This window comes from Lipotes vexillifer, unplaced genomic scaffold (genome assembly GCF_000442215.2).
Source record: "Lipotes vexillifer unplaced genomic scaffold, Lipotes_vexillifer_v1.1 scaffold527, whole genome shotgun sequence".
NCBI lineage: Eukaryota > Metazoa > Chordata > Mammalia > Artiodactyla > Lipotidae > Lipotes > Lipotes vexillifer.
The window spans coordinates 2,308-20,701 of NW_006793902.1; the positions used below are offsets into that span (position 1 = coordinate 2,308).

The window sequence follows — 18,394 nt, forward strand, 5'->3', positions numbered from 1 at the left end:
GGAGATGAGCTTGCTGCTTTGTGACCACCTAGAGGAGTGGGATAGGGAGGGTGGGAGGGAGACGCAAGAGGGAGGAGATATGGGGATATATGTATATGTGTAGCTGATTCACTTTGTTACAAAGCAGAAACTAACACACCATTGTAAAGCAATTATACTCCAATAAAGATGTTAAAAAGAAAAAAAAAAAAGAGCAGCTTCCAAGATCACTAGAGTCTGGTGGGTCTAGGAACATGAGCCCTGTTGGTTTTCAGAGTTAGATATTTGGGGAGCTCATCTCTCCAGTGTATGTCTTAAAAGTTGAAATGCTTGAGGAGTGGGTTTGGACCCTTCAGTCCTCAGGGAGAAGCTCCAGGGTTTGAGTTCCCTCCTGCTTGTGGGTGTATGGTGAGATTGTTTCCTAGTCTTTCCTACCCACTTTGATGTGATTTTCTTCTCATTTGCCTAATGTGTAGTTATTACTCAGCCAGCCTTTAGGTTTTTATAAGAGGAAGTTGTCCCATGTGTAGCTGTAGACTCTTGAGAGGAGGTGAATTCACAGGCATCATATTGAGTTGGCCAAAAAGTTCGTTCGGGTTTTTCCATTTTATGGAAAACCCAAATGAACTTTTTGGCCAATCCAATACATAGCTGTCTTGAACAGGAACTGCAATATGATGTTCTTAAGCAATTTTTTCTTCATTTTCAAATTAACTCCAGGTATCTAAGGGCCTCTTCAAAGCAATACCTGGCTGGATTAATTTAGATTGGCTAATGCATATATATAAAAGTTGTTTTGCAGCTCTGTTAAGCTTATTTTATAATTGAGACTTAGCTGATTTAGACTGGCTTTGCATCAACATGAAATGTATTTTATCAACTTAAAAAAATGATATTTACTTCCAAAAGTCACAAAGAAAGGAAATATCAACGTCTCATACCATGCCCCCAAATCACTCAAAATTCATTTCAAGAAAATGAATTTATTCCTGTTGCCGGGGAACTGGCACCCTCTAGCGGCATTATAAAGAAAAAGTACCTTCTGATGTCAACCATGACCCAACTAAGACTCTCACTGTGGTCCAGGCCACTGAATCCCTATTCAATAAACTATATACGTTAGAGCCACTGACTGCACCCTGTCTTTCCCTCGTGACCACCTTTCATAAATCTTACTTTTTGTTAACCTGCGCATGCTTTGACTACAATGGGGAGACTCAGATGTTAGAAGATATTTTAAGCACTTTAATAAAAGTTTTAAAGAAAGCCTCAGGCTTTGATTTGGGGACTCTAAATTCTTTAAGGTAAGATCCATTATGTAGAATCATGTTCTTTGAAAGTGGTACTTAAAATTTTCCTTTAGAAATTTAGTTTAGCTGTAATCATAGATATTTCAAGCAGAAACAACATCAGAGACCATTTAATCCAGTCCTTCATTTCGCATAATCTAGAAGAGTGGTAAATAAAATTTTTTGTGAAGGGTCATATAGTAAATATTTTCAGCCTTGTAAGCCCTATGGACTCTGTCCCAAGTACTCAGCTCTACCATTGTGGCACAAAACCAGCCACATACAACACATGGGCATGGCTGTGTTCCAATAAAACTTATTTTAAAAAGCAGGCAGCAGCCAGATTTGGCTGGTGGGCTGGTTTGCTGATCCCTGATCTAGAATGTCCACTTTCTTATCAGAGATCAGTGGGCAAGTTAGTGGCACAGTCAGGGTTAAAATCTAGGTTTTTCTGACTCTAAACCTAGGGTTTTTTCCTACATTAAGTTTTACTTTTGCTGGATTTTAGATGTGCTGTGTGGTTTCCTTTAAGTATTAAAACAGCAAAAAGAAAAACCTGGGAGATGAGACTTCACAAGCAAAAAGTTACTTACACCTTCAAATTAAGGCCCTGTTGGAAAAAAAACTAAAGGACTCTGTTAACAAATGAATGGAAAAGTTTAATTGAGGGACAGGTTTTGCTTGTTCCTACTTAGTACAGTAATCTATTATGATCTCCAGGTTTGCAGATTTCATGAGTGTATAAATATTTAGTGACTAATATTCATATTTTGTGGGTAAACCCTCCAAATGTCAGAAGATAGGAATCAGATGGAATTTTCCTTTCCCTATTAATTAAAAAAATGAATAGTTTTCTAATATAACTACTACTTCTGATGATGCCCCATCAGTGGTCTACAGGCAACTGAACAGAGGGGCTACAGACCCTGGAAATCTCAAAATCTCCCAACATGCCTCGGGGACATGGCTACAAATAACGTCCTGCTACTGAATAGACTTGTTCCCTTATATTTCATTGTTCTTACTTTTTCAAACTGGTTTCTGGATACCTAAGATCCTTATTTCACAGAGTCTAAAGATGTATTGATATTTCTTATAAAGTTTCTGGTGTTTAAATGAGCATTTTAAATTATTTTTATCTAAAAATTACTTGGCTTTGGAACTTCTATGACTATACATAAACACAGGTATTATGTTAATGACTTAGGAATTTTAAGTACTCAGGGCCGAGTATTTTGTTCTTTCTGAAATTATTCGTTACATTATTTGAAAAAATTCAGTTTTCTTAGAATTGAAATACAGATTTACAATACTGTGTTAGTTTCAAGTATATAGCAAAGTGATTCAGCTATGTATATATTTATATTTTTCAGATTACTTTCCATTATAGATTGTTACAAGGTACCGAATATAGTTCCCTACTGTGTTACGTATATCCTTGTTGCTTATCTATTTTATGTATAGTAGTTGGTATCTGTTAATCTATACTAATTTATCCCTCCCCACTTCCCTTTCCTTTAGTAACCCTAAGTTTGTTTTCTATGTCTGTGAGTCTATTTGCTTTGTATATAAGATTCATTTGTATTTTTTAGATTCCATGTATAAGTGGTAACATAAAGCAATGGTCTTTGACTTACTTCACTTAGTATAATATTCTCTAGGTCCATCCATGTTGCTGCAAATGGAAGTATTTCATTCTTTTTTATGGCTGAGTAATATTCTATTATCTATATATATCACATGTTCTTAAACCAATCGGTTGTTTCCAAGTCTTGGCTATTATAAATAATGCTGCTATAAACACTGGGGTGCATGTACCTTTTCTTCTTTTTTTTTTTGGCCGTGCCGCGCAGCCTGCAGGATCTTAGTTCCCCGACCAGGAACTGAACCTGGGCCCTCGGCAGTGAAAGCAGAGTCCTAACCACCAGACCACCAGGGAATTCCCTACGTACCTTCTCAAATTAAGAGTTTTCATCTTTTGGGGATATATGCCCATGAGTGAGATTGCTGGATCATATGGTAGTTCTATTTTTAGTTTTTTAAGGAAACTCCATACTGTTTTCCATAGTGGCTGCACCAATTTACATTCTCACCAACAGTGAAGGAGGGTTCTCTTTTCCCCACACCCTCTCCAGAACATTATTTGTAGACTTTTTGATGATAGTGAGGTGATACCTCATTGTGATTCTGATTTGCATTTAAAATTCACATAGTTTTAATTCTTCTTCGACCTGTGTTCATTTTGCCTTACTGATTTAAATTTTCAGTTAAAAACCTAATTCACTTCTTTAACCTATTTATGGAAATACTGATTTATGAAAGGGAATCATTATACCTGTTCTCTGATGAGCATGGTGTTGCAGTATTCACAGATGACATTTGCCAAAGGACAGTTCTGGTCATGAATCTAAATTTTATTAAAGAAATATAAGAAAAAAAGTGAGAAAACCTGAAAAGGTAACACCAACCTATTTTTTTTTGATGTGTGTAAAACAACAATGTGAGAATAATCTATAAAAGTTATTTTCTCTCCATTTGCCAGTGTAGTAATGAGATTCATCTCACCCTCCAGCTCTTTAAGAGAATATGATAGTATACAAAAGATGCATCTGTAACTGTTTGGACATCATTTAACAACATTATAATTCTCCAAAGACACCTTTCCAAAAACTTCCAGCAGCAGCATGATTCAATTAAAACTCTTATCAGGAGGGTAAAGAACAGAAGCATGATTAGGGCAGGAGGCCCATGTTCTCAAAGGCCCCAGAAAGGTGAGCCTTGTTTTCTAGAATACAAAAAATTTAAGAAATAATTAACCCTTCTGGTTAGGTCCATTTAATTTACTGAAGTTTAAGAAGACACCAATTTGCTCTAATTATGCCTCAGACTTTTTAGCAAGTTAGCTGACATTTTTTTTGAACAATTCATCAACTTAATGAGCATAATATGCTTGATCTCATAAGAAAGTAGGGAAAATTAACAAGATAAATTTGTAAGAAATACAGTTTAAGGAAGTATCTTAATAGTTACAAAAGAACATAAATTGTATGTACACTATTTTAGTAAAAGGGACATAGGATACGGATCCAGGATCTAGGATCTCAGTGCTAGCTTTGCCATTAATAATATTAATATAAAATTACTTAATCCCTCTACATCCCAGTTTATAAATGGGAAAAATATTCTATGATCATGATGCTGTCAAGTGCCATGAAGTTTCTTTTTAAAAATAAATGTTTTAATTGAAGTATAACATAGGTACAGAAAAGTGAATTCATCATATGTGTTTGACGAATTCTCACCAAAGGAACACACTTTGTAGGATTTAATTTAATCCCCTAAAAGCTTTAACAACTCATTCTCTTTTTTAAAGAGAAAAATATAAGTCTTATACAGTAATTATTTTATTTATTTGTCTCTAATCCAAGACTGGTCATTAAAATATCACACAGGGAAACAGATCAGCATATACCTTTCCTAAAAACTTGTTACTTGTAGATCTACTACTGTGGTAAGCAGTAGAAACAACGCTTTCTCAGAAAGAGATGAAAAAAAAAAAAAAGGTTCTGAAGAACCTAGGGGCAGGACAGGAATAAAGATGCAGACACAGAGAATGGACGTGAGCACACGGGAGGGGGGAGAGAAAGCTGGGACAAAGTGACAGAGTAGTATTGATGTATACACACTACCAAATGTAAAATAGCTAGCTAGTGGGAAGCAGCTGCATAGCACAGGGAGATGAGCTTGCTGCTTTGTGACCACCTAGAGGAGTGGGAGTGAGCACACGGGAGGGGGAAGAGAAAGCTGGGACAAAGTGACAGAGTAGTATTGATGTATACACACTACCAAATGTAAAATAGCTAGCTAGTGGGAAGCAGCTGCATAGCACAGGGAGATGAGCTTGCTGCTTTGTGACCACCTAGAGGAGTGGGATAGGGAGGGTGGGAGGGAGACGCAAGAGGGAGGAGATATGGGGATATATGTATATGTGTAGCTGATTCACTTTGTTACAAAGCAGAAACTAACACACCATTGTAAAGCAATTATACTCCAATAAAGATGTTAAAAAGAAAAAAAAAAAAGAGCAGCTTCCAAGATCACTAGAGTCTGGTGGGTCTAGGAACATGAGCCCTGTTGGTTTTCAGAGTTAGATATTTGGGGAGCTCATCTCTCCAGTGTATGTCTTAAAAGTTGAAATGCTTGAGGAGTGGGTTTGGACCCTTCAGTCCTCAGGGAGAAGCTCCAGGGTTTGAGTTCCCTCCTGCTTGTGGGTGTATGGTGAGATTGTTTCCTAGTCTTTCCTACCCACTTTGATGTGATTTTCTTCTCATTTGCCTAATGTGTAGTTATTACTCAGCCAGCCTTTAGGTTTTTATAAGAGGAAGTTGTCCCATGTGTAGCTGTAGACTCTTGAGAGGAGGTGAATTCACAGGCATCATATTGAGTTGGCCAAAAAGTTCGTTCGGGTTTTTCCATTTTATGGAAAACCCAAATGAACTTTTTGGCCAATCCAATACATAGCTGTCTTGAACAGGAACTGCAATATGATGTTCTTAAGCAATTTTTTCTTCATTTTCAAATTAACTCCAGGTATCTAAGGGCCTCTTCAAAGCAATACCTGGCTGGATTAATTTAGATTGGCTAATGCATATATATAAAAGTTGTTTTGCAGCTCTGTTAAGCTTATTTTATAATTGAGACTTAGCTGATTTAGACTGGCTTTGCATCAACATGAAATGTATTTTATCAACTTAAAAAAATGATATTTACTTCCAAAAGTCACAAAGAAAGGAAATATCAACGTCTCATACCATGCCCCCAAATCACTCAAAATTCATTTCAAGAAAATGAATTTATTCCTGTTGCCGGGGAACTGGCACCCTCTAGCGGCATTATAAAGAAAAAGTACCTTCTGATGTCAACCATGACCCAACTAAGACTCTCACTGTGGTCCAGGCCACTGAATCCCTATTCAATAAACTATATACGTTAGAGCCACTGACTGCACCCTGTCTTTCCCTCGTGACCACCTTTCATAAATCTTACTTTTTGTTAACCTGCGCATGCTTTGACTACAATGGGGAGACTCAGATGTTAGAAGATATTTTAAGCACTTTAATAAAAGTTTTAAAGAAAGCCTCAGGCTTTGATTTGGGGACTCTAAATTCTTTAAGGTAAGATCCATTATGTAGAATCATGTTCTTTGAAAGTGGTACTTAAAATTTTCCTTTAGAAATTTAGTTTAGCTGTAATCATAGATATTTCAAGCAGAAACAACATCAGAGACCATTTAATCCAGTCCTTCATTTCGCATAATCTAGAAGAGTGGTAAATAAAATTTTTTGTGAAGGGTCATATAGTAAATATTTTCAGCCTTGTAAGCCCTATGGACTCTGTCCCAAGTACTCAGCTCTACCATTGTGGCACAAAACCAGCCACATACAACACATGGGCATGGCTGTGTTCCAATAAAACTTATTTTAAAAAGCAGGCAGCAGCCAGATTTGGCTGGTGGGCTGGTTTGCTGATCCCTGATCTAGAATGTCCACTTTCTTATCAGAGATCAGTGGGCAAGTTAGTGGCACAGTCAGGGTTAAAATCTAGGTTTTTCTGACTCTAAACCTAGGGTTTTTTCCTACATTAAGTTTTACTTTTGCTGGATTTTAGATGTGCTGTGTGGTTTCCTTTAAGTATTAAAACAGCAAAAAGAAAAACCTGGGAGATGAGACTTCACAAGCAAAAAGTTACTTACACCTTCAAATTAAGGCCCTGTTGGAAAAAAAACTAAAGGACTCTGTTAACAAATGAATGGAAAAGTTTAATTGAGGGACAGGTTTTGCTTGTTCCTACTTAGTACAGTAATCTATTATGATCTCCAGGTTTGCAGATTTCATGAGTGTATAAATATTTAGTGACTAATATTCATATTTTGTGGGTAAACCCTCCAAATGTCAGAAGATAGGAATCAGATGGAATTTTCCTTTCCCTATTAATTAAAAAAATGAATAGTTTTCTAATATAACTACTACTTCTGATGATGCCCCATCAGTGGTCTACAGGCAACTGAACAGAGGGGCTACAGACCCTGGAAATCTCAAAATCTCCCAACATGCCTCGGGGACATGGCTACAAATAACGTCCTGCTACTGAATAGACTTGTTCCCTTATATTTCATTGTTCTTACTTTTTCAAACTGGTTTCTGGATACCTAAGATCCTTATTTCACAGAGTCTAAAGATGTATTGATATTTCTTATAAAGTTTCTGGTGTTTAAATGAGCATTTTAAATTATTTTTATCTAAAAATTACTTGGCTTTGGAACTTCTATGACTATACATAAACACAGGTATTATGTTAATGACTTAGGAATTTTAAGTACTCAGGGCCGAGTATTTTGTTCTTTCTGAAATTATTCGTTACATTATTTGAAAAAATTCAGTTTTCTTAGAATTGAAATACAGATTTACAATACTGTGTTAGTTTCAAGTATATAGCAAAGTGATTCAGCTATGTATATATTTATATTTTTCAGATTACTTTCCATTATAGATTGTTACAAGGTACCGAATATAGTTCCCTACTGTGTTACGTATATCCTTGTTGCTTATCTATTTTATGTATAGTAGTTGGTATCTGTTAATCTATACTAATTTATCCCTCCCCACTTCCCTTTCCTTTAGTAACCCTAAGTTTGTTTTCTATGTCTGTGAGTCTATTTGCTTTGTATATAAGATTCATTTGTATTTTTTAGATTCCATGTATAAGTGGTAACATAAAGCAATGGTCTTTGACTTACTTCACTTAGTATAATATTCTCTAGGTCCATCCATGTTGCTGCAAATGGAAGTATTTCATTCTTTTTTATGGCTGAGTAATATTCTATTATCTATATATATCACATGTTCTTAAACCAATCGGTTGTTTCCAAGTCTTGGCTATTATAAATAATGCTGCTATAAACACTGGGGTGCATGTACCTTTTCTTCTTTTTTTTTTTGGCCGTGCCGCGCAGCCTGCAGGATCTTAGTTCCCCGACCAGGAACTGAACCTGGGCCCTCGGCAGTGAAAGCAGAGTCCTAACCACCAGACCACCAGGGAATTCCCTACGTACCTTCTCAAATTAAGAGTTTTCATCTTTTGGGGATATATGCCCATGAGTGAGATTGCTGGATCATATGGTAGTTCTATTTTTAGTTTTTTAAGGAAACTCCATACTGTTTTCCATAGTGGCTGCACCAATTTACATTCTCACCAACAGTGAAGGAGGGTTCTCTTTTCCCCACACCCTCTCCAGAACATTATTTGTAGACTTTTTGATGATAGTGAGGTGATACCTCATTGTGATTCTGATTTGCATTTAAAATTCACATAGTTTTAATTCTTCTTCGACCTGTGTTCATTTTGCCTTACTGATTTAAATTTTCAGTTAAAAACCTAATTCACTTCTTTAACCTATTTATGGAAATACTGATTTATGAAAGGGAATCATTATACCTGTTCTCTGATGAGCATGGTGTTGCAGTATTCACAGATGACATTTGCCAAAGGACAGTTCTGGTCATGAATCTAAATTTTATTAAAGAAATATAAGAAAAAAAGTGAGAAAACCTGAAAAGGTAACACCAACCTATTTTTTTTTGATGTGTGTAAAACAACAATGTGAGAATAATCTATAAAAGTTATTTTCTCTCCATTTGCCAGTGTAGTAATGAGATTCATCTCACCCTCCAGCTCTTTAAGAGAATATGATAGTATACAAAAGATGCATCTGTAACTGTTTGGACATCATTTAACAACATTATAATTCTCCAAAGACACCTTTCCAAAAACTTCCAGCAGCAGCATGATTCAATTAAAACTCTTATCAGGAGGGTAAAGAACAGAAGCATGATTAGGGCAGGAGGCCCATGTTCTCAAAGGCCCCAGAAAGGTGAGCCTTGTTTTCTAGAATACAAAAAATTTAAGAAATAATTAACCCTTCTGGTTAGGTCCATTTAATTTACTGAAGTTTAAGAAGACACCAATTTGCTCTAATTATGCCTCAGACTTTTTAGCAAGTTAGCTGACATTTTTTTTGAACAATTCATCAACTTAATGAGCATAATATGCTTGATCTCATAAGAAAGTAGGGAAAATTAACAAGATAAATTTGTAAGAAATACAGTTTAAGGAAGTATCTTAATAGTTACAAAAGAACATAAATTGTATGTACACTATTTTAGTAAAAGGGACATAGGATACGGATCCAGGATCTAGGATCTCAGTGCTAGCTTTGCCATTAATAATATTAATATAAAATTACTTAATCCCTCTACATCCCAGTTTATAAATGGGAAAAATATTCTATGATCATGATGCTGTCAAGTGCCATGAAGTTTCTTTTTAAAAATAAATGTTTTAATTGAAGTATAACATAGGTACAGAAAAGTGAATTCATCATATGTGTTTGACGAATTCTCACCAAAGGAACACACTTTGTAGGATTTAATTTAATCCCCTAAAAGCTTTAACAACTCATTCTCTTTTTTAAAGAGAAAAATATAAGTCTTATACAGTAATTATTTTATTTATTTGTCTCTAATCCAAGACTGGTCATTAAAATATCACACAGGGAAACAGATCAGCATATACCTTTCCTAAAAACTTGTTACTTGTAGATCTACTACTGTGGTAAGCAGTAGAAACAACGCTTTCTCAGAAAGAGATGAAAATATAAACTCTACACTCATTTACTAGAATGGTTTATTGAACTTACTTTCTTAAAAAATCAGTCTTCTCACAACTTATAATACAGACTCAGAACTGGATTAACATCTTCATCTACTGCTAACCCCCATCACTGTACATTAAAAAAAAATAGTAGTGGAATTAACAAATCCAAGTTAGTACATGCCTCTTTATCTTCAAATGCCATCGATACAGCACAGTTTACACAAGAAACCTGTCTCCTTGGACACTCCTTGACAATGTGAATATTAAGTTGGCATTTTTGGAAGGGACGATGGCATTGGGGACAATTCATAAGAGCAAACTCACAATGTGCTCGATGATCCTATGATGGAAAAAAATTATCAGTTAGTATTTGCCAATCCTTAAGAAATCTAAATATAATCTCTTCTAAGAATATACTGTTCTCTTCTATAGAATTGTCCACTGAACCTACTTTGTTTAGTACACACCACAGAACCACAATATGAAGGCCTTAATGGGTTTTTTTCAAAGAATGGTTGTGAATTGAAAGTTTATACAAAGGATGTGACTTTTCAGGTTCATGTATCCAATTAGGGAAGAGAGTTGGAAAGAAGTCAGATTTTCTCATTATCAATTCAGTAGTGTCGAAAGGCCGCTCCTCCAAAAGGAGCTAAGTAAAGGGGGCAAGTTACAAATATATTTTAAATGCTTAATTTCAAATGGAACATAAGCGATATTTAACTTCTTGTAAAACCACCACACTAAGGACTGATTAATTTAAAAGCAAATTATTTTATCTCGTGGCTTCAGTTAATCTCAAGCTATAGGAGAACTATATTATAGTTCATAATAAAATGAATAATTCAGAAAACCAGAGAAAAAAGTATGAGGGTGCTAAGGCGATGGCGCTAAGATGATGACTACATGTGACTTGCTGCTTATTTCAAAATGAGAGAAATGAAGCTATGGAATTAAAATGTGACACTTGTATTTAAAATGCTCTTCAGTTTTATTGCAGATAATGCTCACCCAAAAAACTTATAGAATACTGATTTATTTTTTATCATCACTGGGGCAAAGCCAGAGTAGATGGAAAAAGAAATTTCTGGTTTCTACTTATATTTATACTCAATAATGAAAGGGAAAGGGTTGGTACTAATTCAGCAAGAATTTGCTAACCAATCACTATATGCTAGGCACTGGCAATATCCAGATGGACACAGCAAAGTTCCTATTCTCTAGGAACTTCCCTGCCTATATGCTAACACCTAGAAAATAACTTTAATACCTCAAGATGCCTCAGCTCCATCTTGTGCAGACAACCTTCATTTGGACACTTCACCATCAGAGAAAGAATCTCTCGTTTTGCAAAATTGTCAGGAAATAGTTGATTTTCCAGCAGTATTTCATTGTCAACTGGACATTTGTGACCTGCATCCCTAAAAGAAACAAACAAAATATATTATTTGGTAGATTTTAAACAAACATTCACATTAGAAAATACACACAACTTTAATTCATCACATATAAATTCTACACTTATTTCCTATAGAAAATAAATTAACACATTATATTGTATAATATCACTAAAATAAACTGTCCTTTTATAGACAGTTTATGAACCATTCTTTTATGAAATGGATACCATTAGCACCATATGGATTATCTATCAAAAACTAGTGTGGGATTTTAGATTGTGGGATAGATTTCAACCAAAAAATGAGAAATTGAATAAAATCATATTTTGAACAACACAAATGAAGTGAAAGTTAAGGATGGGAATTTTGGCAGTCTAGCAGGCCTCTGTTCTATCAGCAGCTATTCAACATACTAGGGATATGTAACTAATTATATGCTGCTCAGAATATACTAATAACATGTCTATAGTTATTAGTCATAAGTAAAAATTAACCAATTAGCAGTAAGTAGCCCCACGAGGCCACATTTTAAGGTTTACTTTGAACAGTCATCAACACTGGCTAACGGGCAACAAAGGTTTCCTGTCTAGGGTACATACAATGCAATCAGGAGTTAAAGGACCTATATGTCCTGCTTCCCAATGGTTTATTCTATCTTACGATGGGAAAAACTACCCCAGAAAGCTTGGGTGTCTGTCATTCCCCTTTAACTTTTTGGGATGTTTCAATCTTCACTCACGAAATGTGGCATGTCAGATAGGCTACAGAGCGTCAATCACTCAAACATTTGTTGCACACCTCCTACGTGAAAAGCAACAGTGGTGGTTCTTGTGCACGTAAAGGTGTTGAAAATGGGAGTCTGCTGTCAAATGCCTTATAACTACAAAATGTGACCGACATAGTCAATCTTTATAGGGCTTCTCTCACACTGCATGATATTATTTTACTGTCGAATATTTTTTGAGAACCAGGGACGCAAACAAGTTTATTGAAATATATTCCCCAAACGTAAGTGATGGATATCTAAGAGAAAATAAGAACCTTTTAAAGTAAACTGGAAACCACTATCCACCGCATTAGCAATCACTCCAAAGGAAAATGGAATTGGACTGAGATGCTGCCTTTTGATTCTCCGAATGACTATAACCGATGAGAAATTTCCGAGCCATTCCTTCAAGAACATTAAAGTTGAAGTAAGTGGTCATTTCTAGCTTAGAGGGAGACAGAACCAAAAAAAAGCCTCACACTTCCTTTTGTAGGTTTTACTTCCTTTTCAGACCACTGTTCCACTACTTTCATGAGTATCTTGCTATTAAAAAACTGCTAAAGATTAGCTACCTTCCTGGGCATGGGTGACACTTGGGTTTTTCTGTACATCTTCACCTACAGGAAAATCAACGATCCATAATATGGTCCTATTTCTACCTAAATACAATATAAATTGAAAATCATTATAGACAGAAAAAAAAGGTGAACCTTTAACACTGCTCTCATGTATACCCTAAACCAGTGGTCTCAACTAGGGCAATTTTGACCCCAGAGGACATCTGGCAACGTCTGGAGACACTCTGGATCTCACAACTGGGGAAGTGGGGCTATTTCACCATCCAGTGAGCAGAGGCCAGGAATGCTGTTAAGCATCCTACAACACCAGGACATTCTTCCACAACAAAGAAGTATCTGGCTCAAAATGCCAATAGTGTGGAGGATGAGACAACCAACCCTAGAGAGATATTGCCAATTCACCACTGGGTAACATATTTTTCCCCCAAATTGAAACAAGACACATGCTCCCTTGTAACTTAAGTTAAGCCAATTCCCAAGTATGGATGTAGTTACCACAAATTCAAATTTTATAGAAAAGTTTAGCTAGACTAACAAGAAAAAAAAAAGACTCAAATAAAATCAGAAATGAAAGAGGAGACATCACAACTGATACCACAGATACAAAGGATCAAAAGAGACTACGATGAACAATTATATGGCAACAGATTTGACAACCTAAGAGAAATGGATAAATTCCCGGAAACATAAAACCTACCAAAACTGAACCATAAAGAAACAAAAAATCTGAACAGACTGCATTACTAGTAAGGAGACTGAATCAGTAATCAAAAACCTCCCAACAGGGCTCCCCTGGTGGTGCAGTGGTTGAGAGTCCGCCTGCCGATACAGGGGACATGGGTTCGTGCCCCGGTCCGGGAAGATCCCAAATGCTGCAGAGCGGCTGCGCCCGTGAGCCATGGCCGCTGAGCCTGTGCGTCCGGAGCCTGTGCTCCGCAACAGGAGAGACCACAGCAGTGAGAGGCCCGCGTACTGCAAAAAAAAAAAAAAAAAAAAAAAAAAAGTCGAAAGAAAAAAAACTTACAAGATGAGTGAACAGCCAGCTAACCTACTTAAAAATGATTTCACCAATATGACTAGATGCTTATTAGTTGAAGAACCTAAAATTCCCCCACTTCTTCCATTGTTTTGTCCTGTATAGAACTCCTTAGTCACCTAAAAATATTCCCATCTAACTTTTGAATTATAGTAAAATGTATCTATTTCTTAGGAGATGAATTTTAATCATTTGTGGAAACCCCATATACTTTCATTCAGTTGATGCAATCATGATTTACTGAGCACCTACTATGTATCAGGTGCTATTCCCGGCACTTAGGAAATATCAAGAACTAAAATAGATCTCAAGCCCTGCTCTCAAGGAGCTTATACTCCAGGTGAGCAAGCAGACAATAAACACACAAATTATCTGTATTTTTAAATATGAAAAGTGTTAGAGAAAAAAAGAAAGGTAGGTAAAAAAGAAGGTAAAAGAGAAAGGTAGGTAAGGGAGACAGTGTGGGAAGAGGTGGGGGAAGGCACGGTATAAACAGGGTAGCCAAGGTACCTACAAGAAGGTGAGATCTGAGCCACACTGGAGGGAGTAAAGGGCACTGACTAAGCAGTTAGCTGAAGTAAGATGCAGAGAGAACAGCTGAAGCCAACTCCCCAAGAGCATGCTTGATAAGTTCAAGGAACAGTAAAGAGTGAATTGGTAGAGGGAAGGGGAGCCTAATAGAGAGATGATCAGAAAATTTATGGACCTATCATATAAGGCCTTACAAGGGCTTTGGCTTTTACTCCCAGATGACCTGCTACAATGCTCTGAGCAGAGATGACATCATCTTACTTATTTTACCAGGTTCATTCTGGCTGCTATATTGAGAACAGCCTGGAAGAAGGTAAAGGTGGAAGTAGGGAGGCCTGTGAGAGAGCTGATGGTGATTCAGAACAGGGTGAGGCAGGGATTGAATTCTGGATATATTATGAAGGCAGAGCCATCAATCAATACTTTCTTTAAAAATACTGGTTATTTTACAGTTGTCCATAGGCAGCAGGTAGCAGACAAAATTTAATGTGACTAAAATGAGAATAATGATTACTCATAAAGTCAGCATTATTTGTATGGCTGAGATTATCATATTCTAGTAGGATCATCATTTAAGGTACATTATTTTTAATTATTTTCTTAAAGCTTAGAGACACACCCTAGTCTACAATACAACTGCTTTAAGTAGAAGCAGCTACTTATTGTTTATTTATCTGAGGGTCAAAGGAGGGGAGGACATAGTAATTACCTTTCATACTACAGCAGGAACTGGAATAAGAAGGTAAATTTCTCAGTTTTTTGTTCAGTGTTCTTCTTCCTGAAGTAGCTTTTTATGTATAAGACTATTCTTGGGATGCCCTGTGTTCTATGTAATAATGTTCTATTTGGTTGTTATAGGTTCATTCTTATGCTCACGTACCTTATTGATTTGATGATGCAGGCTTTGCAGAACCTGTGGCCGCATGGTGTTTGCACTGCTTCCCGTAATGCCATCAAGCAGATGGGGCATTCATACTTGCTTTCCAGGGGTGGGTCAAATTCCACGTCATATCCCTGGATCTCTTCCATAAAAGAGCTGGAAAGATTCACTGTGCTGGCAGTTCCACTCACACTGTCATCTTTTGCTGCAGCACCACAGGAGCTGGCGGCCATGGCAGCACAGCAGTCGCTCTCAGACTGGCTGGATCCACAGCTGTTTTCACAGTGTAGCAGACTCATAGTAAGGTGATTATCGACTGCTCTGAAGAAACAGCAAGACAAAAAATGCCTTCACACACACACACACACACACACACACACACACACACATGTATATCATAGCTATATGCAAACCACCTTTTAGTTGATAAACATTAGCTCTGTTAATATTATTTACAGAAAACTTTCGAAGATTTTTCAGCTTTGCTTCATGACTACTATTTTACAAGTTAAGGAGTTCATGATCTAGTAGGATGGATGGAATATAAGGTTAAAAGAAGAAACATACCTCAACTGTAATAATTAGCATAATTATCTGTTTAAATGTCTGTTTTCTATTACTGCAGTTTCAAGAATGTTCATTTCCTCAGTACTCAGCACAAGCTTTCACCTAACAGGTGTTCATCAGGCAGCTGCTGAAGAACTTAATTATGCTGCTGAACTCCCTTCAAGCATCCAGAGCTGAAGAGAACAGCTCGACCAGCAGGCAGTGTGAGGACGAACAATGCACAAGGGATCAGATGATCATGAGAAACTATTAGATATGTGATTTTGGGCAACTAACCATTTGGATCTCAGTTTCTTCTTCTAGATCTAAAACTCTATTGACTACAGTTGAGCCCTGAACAAGGCAGGTGTTAGGGAGGCCGACACCCACGCAATAGAAAATCCGAGTTGGCTCTCTGTTCCCAAAGTTCCACATCCTCGGAGTCAATAACCACAGATCCTTTACTGAAAAAAATCTGCATTTAAGTGGACCTGTGTAGTTCAAACCTGTGTTGTTCAAGGGGTCAACTGTACCTCCAAATGTTCAGTGTGGCAATTTCTATTACACAGAAAGAACGGAATTGAAAAAGTATATCTGTATGTCCTCGTGCCTTCAGTCATGTCAAGTGACTATGTTTCATTACTAATGACTGGAAAAACAAGTGAGGTTTTGTTTGCCTATGGAAAACTATTGCTTTCATGGTAGGTGGGATGCTTTCAAATTCTAAACCATTACCAGAATTTACAAGTGAGAAGCTAAGGTCTAAAAGCAGTTCACAGCCTAATTAACCAGGTCTCTCTTGTAGGTAATTACACGTAAAGAAAATTCCCACTATGTACCAGATATACAGTTGACCCTTAAACACAGGGTTTGGGGTGCCGACACCCACGCAGTCAAAAATCCACAGATAACGTTACAGTTTGCCCTCTGTGTCTGTGGTTCTATATCCACTGATTCAACCAACCTCTGATAATGTAGTGCTGTAGTATTTATTGGAAAAAATCCATGTATAAGTGGACTCATGCAGTTCAAACCTATGTTGTTCAAGCGTCAACCAGAGTTCTAGAAAACAAAATGTAAGCCTCCAGCCAATATGGTAGACAATGTATCCCCCACCTGTCTCATTTTTATATAAAAATCCTGGCGGTCACCATGTCAAATAGTGGGTTAAGACAGTAATCCTCTATTTTTTACCACTATAGATACCTTTTTCTTCTTCTCAAAAAGATTTTGAGTAGCATTTGATGATCACCTACAAAGGAGGAAGCACTGCTCTGGCTGGAGAGGCAATATCATGAAGTGGTGAACAGCTTAGATGCTGGAAGCGGATGACCTGGGTTTAACTCTTGTCTCCATCATTTGGTGTATGACCTGGGCAAACTATATAACCTTTCTGTGCTTCAGTTTCCTCATCTGTAAATGGGGGTAACAAAAGAATCCACCTCAGAATTACCGAGAGGATTAAATGTGTTAATATGTGCAAAGCACTTAGAACTGTGCCTGGAAGTAAAAATGAGTTGTTATTATGTGTACCTCTATAGAGTTACTTTATTTAACAATTTTATTGCCCCCCCCACCCGTTATCAAAGTGGAAACTCTGAAGCTTTAAAAGGCTAAGTAACTTGCCAAGGATTACCCAACTAATAAGAAACAGTTAGAATCAGAACCCAAGACTACCTCACCCAGAGCCTGTGCAATTTGTACTATCCTATGTTTGTCTATGTTTTGATAACTTTGTCTGAATTTAAAATTTCTTTCCATTTATTTTTATTATACTAAACTCAGATGCTGACCACAGCTTCTGTTAAACATGAGCTGTCCAGTGTTATCAGGTTGGGTTGACAGAATTCCAAAAAACCAGTAAAGAAAAACTCGCGTTTTGTTCTACTTTTTTAGTTTCAATAATATTTTTGAAAAGTTAAAAACAGTTTGCAAAGCCTTGTTATAACTAATGCAGAATCCCGTGGAAGACTCAGTACAAGTTGATAAGGAGGAAGGGATGGCAAGATAATGGCAAAGAGCAGAACTAGTTATTACGCCTGTGCTCCAGGATGGGGTATAAGGCCCCTGTTATACCCTCCAAATCTGTTGATAGGTAACACTGTAATGCTATACTAGGGTTTATATCCTTTGTTATTTTTCTTCCCATATACATTTTTGTGTTCAATTACTACCTTAAATTTCTTAGAAGTAGAATTATTAGGTCAAAAAGTATATAACTTTTTATAGTTTCTGATAGATGCTGGTTATCCAATATGATATGTTTTGATATCCAATATCAAAGGCTTTATAATTCCCACTCCCAAAAGCAGAGTAAGTATGAGAACACATTTTACATACCTTTGATAATTCCAGGTATAGTTACCTTTTGAAACTTTAACCATTTTATTTTTTTAAAGTAAAATGACTTTTGAGAGATTAATATTTGTTTGGTTGTACAGCATATATCAAAATGCTAGCCAGGAGACAAAAGCAAAAGTCCCTGAGCTAAGTCTACCTTTTCTGCCCAAATGTCCAGTTAAAATTCAGTTTACTGGATAGTCGATAAACTGCCCTCTTGCTATCCAGTCCAAAAGACTTGAAGGTCTTTAGATTTAGAGACCTTTTATAGCAAATGTGTTACTAAGAAAATCTGTCCAATCAGTCACAATTCCTTAAAAGGAATTCCACTGCAGGAATG

The 18,394-nt window shown here is 36.6% G+C and overlaps 1 protein-coding gene across 1 annotated transcript in view; it reads right to left on the reverse strand.

The window, feature by feature from the left end:
- Window positions 1-3,603: 3,603 nt before the first annotated feature.
- Window positions 3,604-18,394, reverse strand: part of LOC103088508 (TNF receptor-associated factor 6-like) — a gene marked incomplete at its 3' end in the record, with an annotated part of 17,582 nt that continues 2,791 nt past the window's right edge. Inside the window, exons 2-6 of the mRNA XM_007466851.1 lie at window positions 15,169-15,489; window positions 11,248-11,398; window positions 10,162-10,320; window positions 8,763-8,834; window positions 3,604-3,675 (exon numbers count right to left, since the gene is read on the reverse strand). Coding sequence (XP_007466913.1) covers window positions 3,604-3,675; window positions 8,763-8,834; window positions 10,162-10,320; window positions 11,248-11,398; window positions 15,169-15,467 — 753 coding nt within the window. The remainder of the gene's footprint in view (window positions 3,676-8,762; window positions 8,835-10,161; window positions 10,321-11,247; window positions 11,399-15,168; window positions 15,490-18,394) is intronic.